Source organism: Mus musculus, chromosome 18 (assembly GCF_000001635.26).
Source record: "Mus musculus strain C57BL/6J chromosome 18, GRCm38.p6 C57BL/6J".
Classification (NCBI taxonomy): Eukaryota; Metazoa; Chordata; class Mammalia; order Rodentia; family Muridae; genus Mus; species Mus musculus.
In genome coordinates, this window is record NC_000084.6 from 74,750,411 (window position 1) to 74,767,482 (window position 17,072).

The window sequence follows — 17,072 nt, forward strand, 5'->3', positions numbered from 1 at the left end:
TGTCAACTTGACACAAATAATATCTCATGTTCACATGAAACAATAACAAGGTTGTAAATACGCCTAACATGATATAACTATCCCTCGTACAATCACAAACGCATTAGTAAATTTACAATGGGCATTCATATTACTTTATAATCCTCGTTTCTGCAACTGGTTACGTGGCCTTAATTGGTATTTATAACTACCTTCCTCTACTACCCATTCTGTATTTCCTTCACCTTCAGCCAGCACCTCAGCAGGTCTTGGCTCTTTTCCTGGAGGATTGACCCATACCTTCATTCCTGATGGGTCTGCGTCCTTTGTCATCCTGCTTGGATTAGGCTGTTGTAGTTTCCCATTGACTTTAATCACAGGACATGGTAGTACTAAGAGACGCCCTAAGGGATCTCCTGCACTCCAGACATAATCTTGCTTACCACCATTGTGAAGAGGTAATCCAATTTCCCCATGGTAATCTGGATCTATCACCCCTCCTAACACTGTTATTCCTTTTTTAGCCTGTTGGTTTAAGGGCATTAGAAGCCCAAAATGACCAGGGGGAAGTCTGAGCTTCCAGTTCAATGAAATGTTTGTTGTAGCTCCTGGTAGGAGCACTCCCCTCTCTGGAGCCAAAACTTCTAAGCCAGCAGAACCTAGAGTTATGGGGACAGGAAGCAAAAATTTTCCTAGAGGGTCACTAGGAGTGATAGTAAGTGGAACTATTCCGTTTTCCACCCCTTGATTCCTGGACCCATGAATCCTGGCTATGGGTGAAACTGTACCATATATCGAGCGCTGATTCAAAGCATATACTGCCTTCTGAAGAACTCTGCCCCAGCCTTCCAAGCTGTTACCACCTAATTGGCGCTGTAACTGCGTCTTCAAAAGGCCATTCCATCTTTCTATCAGCCCAGCTGCTTCAGGATGATGGGGAATGTGGTAAGACCAGTGAATTCCATGATCGTGAGCCCACTGTCGTACTTCTCTGGCTGTGAAATGAGTTCCTTGGTCAGAAGCAATACTGTGTGGAATACCATGACGATAGATGAGGCATTCTGTCAGTCCGTGAATGGTGGTTTTAGCAGAGGCATTACGTGCAGGAAAGGCAAATCCATAACCAGAATAAGTATCTACTCCAGTAAGAACAAAACGCTGTCCTTTCCACGAAGGAAGTGGTCCAATGTAGTCAACCTGCCACCAGGTTGCTGGCTGGTCACCTCGAGGAATGGTGCCATATCTGGGGCTCAGTGTTGGTTTCTGCTGTTGGCAGATCTGGCAATCAGCAGCAGCTGTAGCCAGGTCAGCCTTGGTGAGTGGAAGCCCATGTTGCTGAGCCCAAGCATAACCTCCATCTCGACCAGCATGGCCACTTTGTTCATGTGCCCATTGAGCAATGACAGGGATGGCTGGGGAGAGAGGCTGATTGTCCACAGAACGGGTCATCTTATCCACTTGATTATTGAACTCCTCCTCAGCTGAAGTCACCTTTTGGTGAGCATTTACATGGGACACAAATATCTTCACATCCTTTGCCCATTTGGAGAGATCTATCCACATACTTCTTCCCCAGATGTCTTTCTCACCAATTTTCCAATTGTGATCTTTCCAAGTCCCTGACCATCCAGCCAATCCATTGGCTACAGCCCATGAGTCAGTGTATAATCGTACATCTGGCCATTTCTTCTTGCAAACAAACTGTAATACCATGTGTACTGCCCGAAGTTCTGCCCACTGTGAAGATTTCCCTTCACCTGTGTCTTTCAAGGTTGTCCCAGAAAGGGGTTGTAATGCTGCAGCTGTCCACTTCTGGGTGGTGCCTGCATAACGTGCAGAGCCATCAGTAAACCAGGCTCTAGTCTTCTCCTCTTCGGTCAGTTGATCATAGGGAACACCCCATGAGGCTATAGGCGCATGCTTGGCAGCAGATGGCATTGTAACAGGAATAGAAACCATAGGCATTTGAGCAACTTCTTCATGTAACTTGCTTGTGCCTTCAGGACCTGCTCTGGCCCGATCACGTATATACCACTTCCATTTGATAATAGACTGCTGCTGTGCACGTCCCACTTTATGACTTGCAGGGTCTGATAGTACCCAGCTCATGATGGGTAGTTCAGGTCGCATAGTGACTTGGTGTCCTATTGTCAAACGTTCAGTTTCCACTAAGGCCCAATAGCAGGCCAAGAGCTGTTTTTCAAAGGGAGAATAGTTGTCTGCAGATGATGGTAGAGCTTTGCTCCAAAATCCCAAAGGTCTTTTCTGTGATTCACCTACAGGGGCCTGCCAGAGGCTCCAAACAGCATCTCTATCAGCCACAGATACCTCAAGTACCATCGGGTCTGCTGGGTCATATGGTCCAAGTGGTAGAGCAGCCTGCACAGCAGCCTGGACCTGTTGAAGGGCCTTCTCCTGTTCCAGGCCCCACACAAAGCTAGCAGCTTTCCGAGTCACTTGGTAAATAGGCCTAAGTAACACACCCAAGTGAGGGATGTGTTGTCTCCAGAATCCAAATAGGCCCACTAAACGTTGTGCTTCTTTCTTGGTTGTAGGAGGGGCCAGGTGCAATAACTTATCTTTCACCTTAGAAGGAATATCTCTGCATGCTCCACACCACTGGACTCCTAAGAATTTCACTGAGGTAGATGGTCCTTGAATTTTGGTTGGATTTATTTCCCATCCTCTGATACGCATATGTGTTACCAATGAGTCCAAAGTGGTTGCTACTTCCTGCTCACTTGGTCCAATCAGCATAATGTCATCAATATAGTGCACCAATGTGATATTTTGTGGAAGATCCAAACGATCAAGATCCCTTCTAACTAAATTATGACACAGGGCAGGAGAGTTAATATATCCTTGAGGCAAAACTGTGAAGGTATACTGTTGGCCTTGCCAACTGAAAGCAAATTGCTTCTGGTGGTCCTTATGGACAGGTACTGAGAAGAAGGCATTTGCCAGATCAATAGCCGCATACCAGGTGCCAGGAGATGTGTTAATTTGCTCAAGTAACGAAACTACATCTGGTACAGCAGCTGCAATTGGAGTTACCACCTGATTTAGTTTTCGATAATCAACTGTCATTCTCCATGATCCATCTGTTTTCTGCACTGGCCAGATAGGAGAGTTAAACGGAGATGTGGTGGGAACCACCACCCCTGCATCTTTCAAGTCCTTGATAGTGGCAGTAATTTCTGCAATTCCTCCAGGAATACGATACTGTTTTTGATTCACTATTTTCTTTGGCAGAGGCAACTCTAAAGGCTTCCATTTGGCCTTTCCAACCATAATAGCCCTCACTCTACAGTTCAGGGAACCAATATGAGAATTCTGCCAATTTCTGAGTATATCTATCCCAATTATACATTCTGGAACTGGGGAAATCACCACAGGATGTGTCCGGGGACCTACTGGACCTACTGTGAGTCGGACATCAGTCAAAACTCCATTAATCACCTGCCCTCCATAAGCCCCTACTTTAACTGGAGGGCCACAATGTTTCTTGGGATCCCCTGGGATCAGTGTCAACTCAGAACCAGTATCCAGCAGACCCCGAAAAGTCTGATTATTTCCTTTTCCCCAATGTACAGTTACCCTTGTAAAAGGCCGTAGGTCCCTCTGGGGAAGAACTGGAGAAAGGGTAACAGCAAAACCTTTGAGTGTCTTATCAAGATCCTTCCTCAGCGGAACCTGGCCACCCCTTCATTCAAGGGGTTCTGGATCTGCAAACTGTCTCAAGTCTGGAAATTGATTCACTGGCCGAGATTGCTGTTTACCACGATCTAATGTAGCCTTTCTTTCATTTGGCTGTTTACCACGATCTAATGTAGCCTTTCTTTCATTTGTTTGAGAATTTTTCTGCTTATACAGATCAAACAAATATGCAGTAGGCTTCCTATGTATTTCATTCCTGGAAACACCATGATTGGTTAGCCAGTACCAAAGGTCCAACCGAGTCATGCCATTATAAATTTCACCTCTCCTGTGCTGACCATTACTGGGTATGTTATTATAAACATTCTTTTGTCTACGCTGTCCATTATAATAACTAGAATCACCTTGTCTCCGGCGATTCAATGCTGCCACCTGGCCCTTGTTACCTCGGAATCCAACTAAACCCAGTGAATTTAATTCATCTAATTGAGCAGAAGCATCTCCAATGCTAAGATCTGGCACAAGGAAAAGGGAAAGAACAAAACCCTTCAAATGTGCTGGTGCCCCTCTCACCAATTTGCGTCTTATAGAGCTAGTGAAAGGCATATCTTCTGGACCTTCCCATTGTGGACAATTATGCTTTACACAATATATCCACTCTAGCATTGCAATTTCCCTAAGTCTTAAAATCCCTTCATCAACACTAAGCCACGGAATATCAGGCATCTCCAAGTCATTTCCAGTAGGCCATCTTTTGATAAACACCTCAGCCAACCATTCAAACAAACTTTTGACACCTTTTTTAACTATGCGAGCTTCCGTATTAAACCTAGAATCTCTACTCAGAGGACCCATGTCAATAAACTCAGCCTGCTCTAGTCTTATGTTCCTTCCACCCTTATCCCACACCCTTAAAATCCATTCCCACACATATTCACCAGGTTTCTGCTTGAATGAATTAGCAAACTCATTAAGCTCTTTAGTAGTGTAGCGAATTTCCTCATGGACTACACTTTCTACCTCCCCTCTAGGAGCCTGTTTTGCTTTGAGTCTGGTTACAGGTCTAGAAGAAACTATTGGTGGGCCGTGAGCAGACTCTGCAAAATTAATTTCCTCATGTGGGGAAGGCATTATTTCAAGGGGTGGGGCTGAGGGTACTACTTCCTCAGGTGGGGCAAACCCTTGAGAATCTGAGGATTCAAAATTCTCAGCTTCAACATGGTCTTCCCACACATCCCCATCCCATGTTGTAGGATCCCATTCTTTGCCAATTAGAGCCCTTACTTTAACTGTCGACACACTCTGAGGCTGAGACTTGAATTTTCGCTGTAGTTCAGCCAACCTTACAATGAGAGTTTCTGTTTGATTTTCTGCAACTTGAGCTCTATTGCTACAAGAGAGAAGATTCTCCTCAAGGACACACTTAGCAACTTTTAGATCGTTTACTTGTGTCTGGAGCCTTTCGATTTTATCACACAACTCCTTCCTTTCATTCATCATTTTTTCCACAGATACTAAGAGCAGCCAGCCAGTAAAATCATTTTTCGATTTTTTCCCCATCTTGTAGAAAGCTTTGTGCACTGAATCACCTAATTCATTAAGAAAATCAAGGGCATTAGCTTCTTTAAGTTCGGAATATAGTTTCAACCATGGGTCTTCAAAATTCTCTGAGCTCCCAGGAGGGAGAGAATCTGGAGAGGTTTCAATAGTTGAAAGTGCTGGTGGATCAACAAGCCAATTCCAGAATTTTAAAAGATTCATCCTTGTACTTCTGTTACTCTAGAACCACTCCTGGTACCAACTTCTGTATTAGTCAGGGTTCTCTAGAGTCACAGAACTTATGGATAGTCTCTAGATAATAAAGGAATTTATTGATGACTTACAGTCGGCAGCTCAATTCCCAACAATCGTTCAGTCACAGCTGTGAATGGAAGTCCAAGGATCTAGCAGTTACTCAGTCTCACGCAGCAAGCAGGCGAAGGAGCAGGAGCAAGAGCTCGACTCCCTTCTTCCAATGTCCTTATATTGTCTCCAGCAAAAGGTGTAGCCCAGATTAAAGGTGTGTTCCACCACACCTTTAATCCCAGATGAAAGGCATAGCCCAGATTAAAGGTGTGTTCCTTAACTCGGAGATTCAATCTTCTGGAATCCATAGCCACTATGGCTCAAGATCTTCAAACCAAGATCCAGATAAGGATCTCCAAGCCTCCAGATAAGGGTCACTGGTGAGCCTTCCAATTCCGGATTGTAGTTCATTCCAAATATTGTCAAGTTGACAACCAGGAATAGCCACTACAACAGATCAAACAAATATGCAGTAGGCTTCCTATGTATTTCATTCCTGGAAACACCATGATTGATTAGCCAGTACCAAAGGTCCAAGCGAGTCATGCCATTATAAATTTCACCTCTCCTGTGCTGACCATTACTGGGTATGTTATTATAAACATTCTTTTGTCTACGCTGTCCATTATAATAACTAGGATCACCTTGTCTCCGGCGATTCAATGCTGCCACCTGGCCCTTGTTACCTCGGGATCCAACTAAACCCAGTGAATTTAATTCATCTAATTGAGCAGAAGCATCTCCAATGCTAAGATCTGGCACAAGGAAAAGGGAAAGAACAAAACCCTTCAAATGTGCTGGTGCCCCTCTCACCAATTTGCGTCTTATAGAGCTGGTGAAAGGCATATCTTCTGGACCTTCCCATTGTGGACAATTATGCTTTACACAATATATCCACTCTAGCATTGCAATTTCCCTAAGTCTTAAAATCCCTTCATCAACACTAAGCCACGGAATATCAGGCATCTCCAAGTCATTTCCAGTAGGCCATCTTTTGATAAACACCTCAGCCAACCATTCAAACAAACTTTTGACACCTTTTTTAACTATGCGAGCTTCCGTATTAAACCTAGAATCTCTACTCAGAGGACCCATGTCAATAAACTCAGCCTGCTCTAGTTTTATGTTCCTTCCACCCTTATCCCACACCCTTAAAATCCATTCCCACACATATTCACCAGGTTTCTGCTTGAATGAATTAGCAAACTCATTAAGCTCCTTAGTAGTGTAGCGAATTTCCTCATGGACTATACTTTCTACCTCCCCTCTAGGAGCCTGTTTTGCTTTGAGTCTGGTTACAGGTCTAGAAGAAACTATTGGTGGGCCGTGAGCAGACTCTGCAAAATTAATTTCCTCATGTGGGGAAGGCATTATTTCAAGAGGTGGGGCTGAGGGTACTACTTCCTCAGGTGGGGCAAACCCTTGAGAATCTGAGGATTCAAAATTCTCAGCTTCAACATGGTCTTCCCACACATCCCCGTCCCATGTTGTAGGATCCCATTCTTTGCCAATTAGAGCCCTTACTTTAACTGTCGACACACTCTGAGGCTGAGACTTGAATTTTCTCTGTAGTTCAGCCAACCTTACAATGAGAGTTTCTGTTTGATTTTCTGCAACTTGAGCTCTATTGCTACAAGAGAGAAGATTCTCCTCAAGGACACACTTAGCAACTTTTAGATCGTTTACTTGTGTCTGGAGCCTTTCGATTTTATCACACAACTCCTTCCTTTCATTCATCATTCTTTCCACAGATACTAATAGCAGCCAGCCAGTAAAATCATTTTCGGATTTTTTCCCCATCTTGTAGAAAGCTTTGTGCACTGAATCGCCTAATTCATTAAGAAAATCAAGGTCATTAGCTTCTTTAAGTTCGGAATATAGTTTCAACCATGGGTCTTCAAAATTCTCTGAGCTCCCAGGAGGGAGAGAATCTGGAGAGGTTTCAATAGTTGAAAGTGCTGGTGGATCAACAAGCCAATTCCAGTATTTTAAAAGATTCATCCTTGTACTTCTGTTACTCTAGAACCACTCCTGGTACCAACTTCTGTATTAGTCAGGGTTCTCTAGAGTCACAGACTTATGGATAATCTCTAAATAGTAAAGGAATTTATTGATGACTTACAGTCGGCAGCCGAATTCCCAACAATTGTTCAGTCGCAGCTGTGAATGGAAGTCCAAGGATCTAGCAGTTACTCAGTCTCACGCAGCAAGCAGGCAAAGGAGCAAGAGCAAGAGCTAGACTCCCTTCTTCCAATGTCCTTATATTGTCTCCAGCAAAAGGTGTAGCCCAGATTAAAGGTGTGTTCCACCACACCTTTAATCCCAGATGAAAGGCATAGCCCAGATTAAAGGTGTGTTCCTTAACTCGGAGATTCAATCTTCTGGAATCCATAGCCACTATGGCTCAAGATCTTCAAACCAAGATCCAGATAAGGATCTCCAAGCCTCCAGATAAGGGTCACTGGTGAGCCTTCCAATTCCGGATTGTAGTTCATTCCAAATATTGTCAAGTTGACAACCAGGAATAGCCACTACAAGGTCCTTCCCACATAGAAGAAGAACTGATACATTGAGCTGGATATGTTTCAAAACTTAAACTAATTATGGTTGATTGCACCAGTTCCCAAGTAAGACCTGGGTTCAAATCCTGGTGCTGCCTCTTCCTAACCGCATTCCTATAGCCAAATTATGCAGCTTCTTTATGCTTCCGTTTGCTCATTGGTAAAGTGGGTAGTGCCTCATAGGGCTTCTGGCTGAATGGAAGAGGTCCTGTCCACAGTTAAATGCTATTGAATAAGGGTATTGAAGCAACTGACCTAATAGTTACACGGTGCCTGGCCTAGAACCAACCCTACCAGAGTTGGCTCAGTTCTTAAACTTTGGATACTTGACAGAGGTAGTACAAGGTACAGCTAGTACACATCGATTATTTTTGTCCAACCACCAATGAGTTTAAGTAACATTACATTCCCTAATTAATTTGGAAATCCACCAGATTCAAAATCCTTTGCCAAATGTATTGAGTCCCTGCATATGTTGGCCCTGTGCATGTCTGAATGGCTTCATTGACCTGAGTGGCCTAACAGCAGAGTTTTGAGGGGAACATACAACCTTCTAACCATGCCTTCCTTCCAGTTTCTGCCATGTTGGAAAATGAGAGTATCCAGGGGCTGTCTGGTGTGAGACCAACTGGTTACCGGAAGCGCTCCTCCAGCATGGTGGATGGAGAGAATTCGTATTGCCTGGAGGCCATCGTCCGCCAGATGAATTCTTTCCATACAGTCCTGTGTGACCAGGGTCTGGACCCCGAGATTATCCTGCAGGTGTTCAAACAGCTCTTCTACATGATCAACGCTGTGACTCTTAACAACCTACTCCTGCGGAAAGACGCCTGCTCCTGGAGCACAGGCATGCAACTCAGGTGAGAGGGTCACTCAGGCCAGCACACAGAGACCTGGAGTGGTCATCTGTTAACCTGCTCTGAGCTCTCGGTGTGTGTGCACTCTTCACTGCCTGTCAGAGTTCTCTGGATTCTTGAATGAAAACATGCACACACACACACACACACACACACATGTAACCTTTATATTTTGATATGTCTTAACTGTTCAATGGCTGGGCCACTCCTGAATCTCCGTGTGGCTAACACGCTCCCCTCTGATATTCCTGAGTTAATATTTACTGAATTTGTATCTCACCTCTGTTACTCCAGACCCAATCGGGGGAGTGGCCTCTGCGGCCATTTTTCCTGATTCTTACAAGTCAACGGGCTCCTGCAGCTCTTAAGTCTGATCTCTCAAACTCCCATCCTGGCAATTTTGCTCCTCCTCCTTCCCTTGACCTGGAAATCTGAAAGTCCCGCCTTCATCTCCCTGCCCAGCCATTGTTAGCAACTTTATTGACCAATCAAAAACCAATTGGGGACAGGGCCCCCTCAGCATCTGGACACTAGATCCCCATGTGATTTGGGGAGCCAAATTAAGGAGAAGCATTAGAACCACTCCCCAACAGAGACCAAGAGCCCCAACACAGGCTGGGGTCAGAACACAGGACAGCTGCCTTCAAGGTGAAATCTACACCTAACTGGTAGCCCTTCCCACAACTGTATGACTCAAATCCTCCACTTCCGTATTAATTGGTGAAGTTCACTCAGCAATGAAGCTCAAACTAGCTTAAGAGATGCTCGCCAGATACCTTTTGATTAAGACTAATGCAATGTGGCCAGGCCAGCGAGAAAGATGGATGAACTGGGAGTTATCAAGGCTGTCAAGGAAATATGAATGGTTGTAAGTTAAATACAAATTATAATTCAGAATGTTTAATGCTTCCCTCTGTTAATCTATATAGACACATTAGGTATTCCTTCTTTGCTTAGTTTTAAGTATGCATTCTATTATTCACTCTTCACTCAATATATGGCTACTGAATGCTAGGCACTTTGCCAAGTTTCATGTATGCATGTAAGTGTAGTGGTGCATACACGTGTAGGTGAACATGTGGAGGTTAGAGGACAGCTCAAACATGCACCTTTAAACAACAAACAAACAAACAACAAGCTCTCATTGGCCTGGAACTTATCACAGTTGTGTAGGCTGGCTGGTCAGCAAAACCTGTCTCCCCTCCTCGGCCCAGCACCTAGGCTACAACTGTGTGCCACCTCGCCCATTAGTGGTTTTGTTGTTTGGTGTGTGCGTGTGTGTGTGTGTGTGTGCATGTTTATGTATGAGTCTTGGGATCAACCTCAGGCCCTCTTGCTTGCAAGGCAAACATTTTACAAACTGAGCTATCTCCCTTACCCCGCTTTGCAAGCTTTGAACCACATGAAATAACTGAAGTGAGGGCATTGAGGTGAGGGCACTGTCACCTGCACAGCACAGCAGGCGCTCCCTCCCCACACCCCTCCCCATTTCCACCCCGAGAATTAAGGCTTAACTCGGCTTCCTTTTGCCTTGGCTAAGGTACAACATAAGTCAACTGGAAGAGTGGCTTCGGGGCAAAAACCTTCACCAAAGTGGAGCAGTTCAGACCATGGAGCCCCTCATCCAGGCAGCCCAGCTCCTCCAGCTGAAGAAGAAAACCCACGAGGATGCTGAGGCCATCTGCTCTCTGTGCACCTCCCTCAGCACCCAGCAGGTACGGCGGTTCAAGACCAGCGCTGGCCCTTCCTGTCTGTCCTTGCCTGCCGGCAGTTTTCTAAGGGGTGCACTTCCAGCCCTGATGACACAGTTCAGACTTGCAACTGATAAGATGAACCAGAGATCGCTTTGGTTGTAAAACCCAACGTCAGTTCCTTGTAACTTTCTGAGCCTTCTGCTTTTGTTTTTTTTTTTTTTTAATTATTATTTTATATAAATGAGTACACTGTTGCTGTCTTCAGACACACCAGATGAGGGCATCAGATCCCATTACAGATTGTTATGAGCCACCATGTGGTTGATGGGAATTGAACTCAGGACCTCTGGAAGAGCAGTCAGTGCTCTTAACCACTGAGGCATCTCTCCAGCCCCTTTTTGATCCTTCTTGTGTGCTAAGTTACAAGACCCACAAACCTTGATAACAAAATAACATGTGCAATGATGATGATGATGATGTGTGTGTGTGTGTGTGTGTAGGTTAGAGGTTGACTGGGAGGAGGAGGTTATCCTACTATGTGGGCTCTGGGATTGACCTCAGATAACCAGCCATGGTTGCCGGAGTCCTTCCCCAGTGAGCCATCTTGCTTGCCTCATGTCACACCTTTTTAAAAACAATTCCAGATAGTTCCTTACCTAGAATTTTTTTCTGAATCTATCAACATGAAGCTGATTGCTTTCTTTATATATTGTCTTTACAACTGTAATTTTTATTTGGCCATATTTTAAGACTCCATTTATATCAGTTTTAAATAAAGCCTTAGCAATCTAACGGTACTTAAATATTTTAAATTCCTCTCCCCATAATTGTATTTATATAGTATAATTTGATTGTAGACATATAACTGGTCTATAAAGAGATAAGCCCTAGATCTTGTCTTTGATCACAACTTCTTAGAAATTGGTCACAGATACCAATAAATAGGAACTAGACTCTCCCAATCGAATGCATATGTTTCCCAACAAATACCTTTGCAACCAACCAAACTCAGTAAGGCGAGGGGCATATGTTTCTCCTCCCTGCCGACTCCTGGGACGAACCTGCAAACTCTTAAGAACTGCACCTTCTTAGTTTTCCAGCTCCCCGCCCCCCAGTAAATGTCTCACCTCTGTGAGCTTGCTTACTGCATGTCCCTGGCCTTGCACACAACCAAAATAGTTGAGGGGCACACAAAAGACTGTGTCTGGTTAAGAAGAAAACTCTTACTTGTAAATGAATTTCCTTAAGGAAGAGGGTGGGAGATGGTGGTTAGGTGCAGTTAAGAAAGCCCTCTCTCATACAAGATCCCTGGTTCTCTCCTGAAGAACCTTAAGCCACCGGCAGGAAAGAGGCCGGGCCTTACAGATAGGAGTTTTCTGAACTCATATATAAGCCACCAAGCCTAGGGAAAGGGTGGGCATCGAGGACATGAGCATCAGACAGGAGCTCACGCCTCACAGGGTCGGCCATGGGCCTGACCACACACCTTGAGGGGTCTGTCCAGAGTCTTAAAAGTCAAAAGTGTCTTCAGTTTATCTAGTTCTGTACTGAGCTTTGCTTTCATTCCAACAGATTGTCAAAATTTTAAACCTCTACACTCCCTTGAATGAATTTGAGGAACGGGTCACAGTGTCCTTCATACGAACAATCCAGGTGAGTCCTCAAGTGTTAATTTTATAAAGTCTTAGTCTAAAGCTAAAAGGGCATTGAAAATGTGGGGTTTAGCCTCTTAATACATGCTGGCTACACTGTGTAGAAAACCTTGCATTTGTAGGCTTCCTGCTTAAACGTATGGGAACCTTAGCATCCACAGTAACATTGGCTGCACACACAGGAAACTTAGTGTCCATATTAACATTGGCTGCACACACAGGAAACTTAGTATCTATAGTAACATTGGCTGCACACACAGGAAACTTAGTATCTATAGTAACAATGACTGCATACACAGGAAACTTAGTGTCCATATTAACATTGGCTGCACACACAGGAAACTTAGTATCTATAGTAACATTGGCTGCACACACAGGAAACTTAGTGTCCATATTAACATTGACTGCACACACAGGAAACTTAGTGTCCATATTAACATTGACTGCACACACAGGAAACTTAGTGTCCATATTAACATTGACTGCACACACTGGAAACTTAGTATCTATAGTAACATTGGCTGCACACACAGGAAACTTAGTATCTATAGTAACATTGACTGCACACACTGGAAACTTAGTGTCCATATTAACATTGACTGCACACACAGGAAACTTAGTATCTATAGTAACATTGACTGCACACACTGGAAACTTAGTATCTATAGTAACATTGGCTGCACACACAGGAAACTTAGTATCTATAGTAACAATGACTGCACACACAGGAAACTTAGTGTCCATATTAACATTGGCTGCACACACAGGAAACTTAGTATCTATAGTAACATTGGCTGCACACACAGGAAACTTAGTATCTATATTAACATTGGCTGCACACACAGGAAACTTAGTATCTATAGTAACATTGGCTGCACACACAGGAAACTTAGTGTCCATATTAACATTGACTGCACACACTGGAAACTTAGTGTCCATATTAATATTGACTGCACACACAGGAAACTTAGTGTCCATATTAACATTGACTGCACACACAGGAAACTTAGTATCTATAGTAACATTGACTGCACACACAGGAAACTTAGTATCTATAGTAACATTGACTGCACACACTGGAAACTTAGTGTCCATATTAACATTGACTGCATACACAGGAAACTTAGTATCTATAGTAACATTGACTGCACACACAGGAAACTTAATATCTATAGTAACGTTAACTGCACACATGCAGATGTTTGGCCTTATTTTTGCTTCACAGCTCTTAGACTCAAGTGCCTCGTTTTCTAGGAACACCTTGCTAAATCAAGACACTAGGTAGAATTGACAAGGGAGCTCCACCCATGTGAAACCAAGAATGGTCTGTTCTCTGAGACTGCAATCTGAACTCTTAAGTCTCACCTCTGGTAATTACAGTGTTTACCCGTGGGAATTGGCAGAAAGAAACATATCAAAGCAGATGTACATTTAGATCCTTCTTGAGATGTGAGCTTTAAACTTAAATCTGAGCTTCCTCAAGCTGAGCCCAAGGAGGCTTGGGTCCAGTGGAGGGCCGCCTTGTGTGACAGTGGCTGACAGGAGCTAGCTACAGTAGTGACTCACAAAGAAGGACTCATTTCTCCAACAGTTACATGTAGGGGATACATGGACATTCACATTGTATTAGCCAGCTCCAGCCAAGGATAGGAAGCAGGGGAACGCGGTCAGAAGAGAAGTCTGGGGAAATGGGGGGATTTATCAAAACTGTGAAAGAACCCCCAGAGATCAAGAGCTTGGTAGAGAATGTGGCTCTCCTTTGCAAGGCTGGAGATTTTATTCCAAGATTTAGAAGAGATCTAGAGATTTAAAGAGTGTTCTGGCTCTGAAAAGACCCATGGAGAAGAATAAATGAACTCTAGCCTGGTATTTAAGTAGAGATGACAGAGGTCAAGAGACAGATGCCAAGTCAGACTAAAGGTGGCGGTTGTCTCAAGGGCAGGGGGAAGTGCCAGGGCATGCTAAGCATACAGCCCTCAGAGCAGGCCAGCTCACCCACACAAGAGATTCACCGAAGCGGGGGATGGAGGGTGCCTAGTGGGAGCATAGGCTAGGAGGAGCACAGAGCCAGCTCCTAGACGCCGAGAAGGAACTGGGGTACAGCAGAGAAGCTATGAGGTACCCCGCCCCACTGCTGACTTTTGTGAAGGGCTGAAAAACAGTTCAAGCAGAAGTACAGGTTCAAGAAGTGAACCTGAGCCACATGAGAGAGAACCATAACTCACTATAACTATAAACAGCACCGTCTGCAAGAAGGGAATTCAGTCCTAAGTTAACTGATATGAGCCAAGCCAACTGCAGGCCTAAGGGGCGAAGGGCATAGAAAAAGGGTTAAATAGTGCCAGAAAATATGGCAGTCCTGTCAAAAGTGGTTTTTGCCAGCCAAGGCTTTTTTTTTTTTTTTTTTTTTTTTTTTTTTGCCTATGCAGTACTGGGAGGTACTGGTGAGCAGTCAGCCCCTCACCCCACCTGATCTTGTGACCAGCAGTCAGAGCTGCTTGTTAGATGTACCATTGCCTGCATCCTGGGCTACGGTATACATGTTTAAACACACACCTGGATTACTGAGCATTTCATAGTAACTCACAAATATGTGTGGTTTTCACATATCCATTGAAACACTTTAATATTAAAACTTGTATAATGGAAGCATGAGAGCTGTTGACCCACCCCGGTGCTCACGGGGATTCTCTGTGACATCACGTACTGTCTAAGTTTCCATCACCTGTGTGTGCCTTGAGCTGTCTGTCCTTCAGCCTCTTTAATCGGCCCCGTTTTCATGTTCACCTCTAAATCAATTTCCTCAAGGCTTTTGTTTTTTTGTTTGTTTGGTTGGTTGGTTTGGTTTTTTTCATTTCATGACCTTAATTACTTTAAGAATGTGCAGATAAATAAACCAGACCCAAAATCTGTAAAACTTAACAAGCTCACATACAGTTAGAATTCGCATTCGGAACAGAAGATGTGAATCTTCACTTTGGAATTTAGACTCTCAGTATTGAATATCTCATATGTACTTGTCTACCACCCCAAACAAAAACCCCACAACAGAATTAGATATAAAGCTAGCTTTCTATTCCCTCTCATAGCTGTGTCCAAGTCCTCTGCCTGCACTCCGTCCTTCCTGTTCTTTATTATTTATGTTATCCTGTGTGTGCAGGTGCCTCTGTTTACAATAATGACTGTGTTCTTGGCTAGATTCTGTACGAGAAAGCACATGTAGTTTCTTTTCTTTCTGAGGTTGTATGACCTCGTGTAATATTATACATTTGAAATCTATCCATTTTCCTGAATCTCTTCCCCCCCACCCCCCACCCCCCACCCCAACAGGGTTTCTCTGTGTAGCCCTGGCTGTCCTGGAACTCACTCTGTAGACCAGGCTGGCCTCAAACTCAGAAATCCACCTGCCTCTGCCTCCCAAGTGCTGGGATTAAAGGCATGCGCCACCACCGCCCGACTTTCCTGAATCTTTTAGGCTTCTTTTTTTTTTTAGTGTTAAGTAATATTTCATTATATATATTTTTTCCCAAATTTTCATTATCCATTTATCTGTTTGTGGACAAATAGGTCCAATTCTTTGCTATAGTGAATAAATAATAAAAATGGAGCATAAATATCTCCGTAGTAAGGAATGGAGATTCTCTGGGTATATACCTAGGAGTGAAATAGCGGAGTCATATGGTAGCTCTATTCTTTATGTTTTTGAGAACTCTCCAGGCTGATTCCCATAGTGTCTGCCTTGATTTGCACCCCTACCAACAGTGCAAAGGGTGCTCTTCCCTCCACATCCTTTCTTCTGAGTTCTTGATGATGGCCATTCTAACAGGGGTAAGATACTATGTCGAAGCAGTTTTAATTTGCATGACCCTGGTGATGGTGGGCATAAAACCCGTTTTTAAAACAGCTCTTGGCTATTTTTTTATGAAAGCTGTGTATTCAGTTTGTGGCCCATTTATTGCTGGCAGTTTTAGTTGTTTGTGACTTGGCTATTTGCTCCTTGCTTGAGTGTGGCTGGTGAAGCCCTGCTGACCTTCAGTTAGTGAGGCTCATTGTTCCCTCTGCTGTACAGAAGGGTTTATTTCCACGGAGTTCACCTCTTGGTGGTGGGCCTGGCTCCGGACCTGCTGGCGTTCCAGTGGGACATGCTTTGCCTATGCCAATATCTTGTATTTTCTTCTAAAAGTTTCAGGGTTTGGGGGTTTAAAATTAAGGTTTGTGATCCATTTTAAGTTGATTTTATACAAGGTAAAAATTCCAAATCTAATTTGACTTTCTGCAGATAAGAAATCCAGTTTTCTTAGCACCATTTGTTAAATGGGCTATCTTTTTATTTTCCCACGCTATATTTTTTGCCTCCTTTGTCAAAAAGTAAGTGGGCATTTTTCAGGGCTTTTAAACAGTAGAGCCCACGATGCAGGCAGGAACTGAAGTGCTCAGAGAGGCTTTTCTGAGGAGCCTCCTGCTTTCCTGTCTCATGGCTGAGAGGCTGTTCTGTAAGAACCAATGCAGCAGGCCCAAATGCAGCCATCAGTAAGAGACCATGCCAGGTGCCACCAGAGCTGCCACTGGTACTTAGCTTAGTGAAACTCATTGCTTCTTCCTCCATAAGTAGCCGTACCTCTCTGTCAAGCTTCTCTCCCTATGGTATTTAACCATTCTGTCAAACTCTCTGTATTACTTTGAATTCGTGGCCCCGCTCTTCAGATGCCAGAATATGAGTGGTTTGTGGCTGACATCTGGAGGCTTAAGCAGCACTTTCTGCCATCGTCCTGGTGACTGGACAAAATGAGAACAATCTGAGATTCAAGTCCCTGGGAATCCATTTCT

The 17,072-nt window shown here is 43.9% G+C and overlaps 1 protein-coding gene across 4 annotated transcripts in view; it reads left to right on the plus strand.

Annotated features, from left to right (window-relative positions):
- The window catches only part of Myo5b (myosin VB), a 330,335-nt gene that overhangs the window by 308,047 nt on the left and 5,216 nt on the right, over window positions 1-17,072 (plus strand). For all 4 annotated transcript variants that reach the window (XM_006525714.4, NM_201600.2, XM_006525715.4 and 1 more), the window contains 3 exons: window positions 8,617-8,902; window positions 10,440-10,614; window positions 12,166-12,246. In XM_006525714.4, the coding sequence (XP_006525777.1) occupies window positions 8,617-8,902; window positions 10,440-10,614; window positions 12,166-12,246 (542 nt within the window). The remainder of the gene's footprint in view (window positions 1-8,616; window positions 8,903-10,439; window positions 10,615-12,165; window positions 12,247-17,072) is intronic.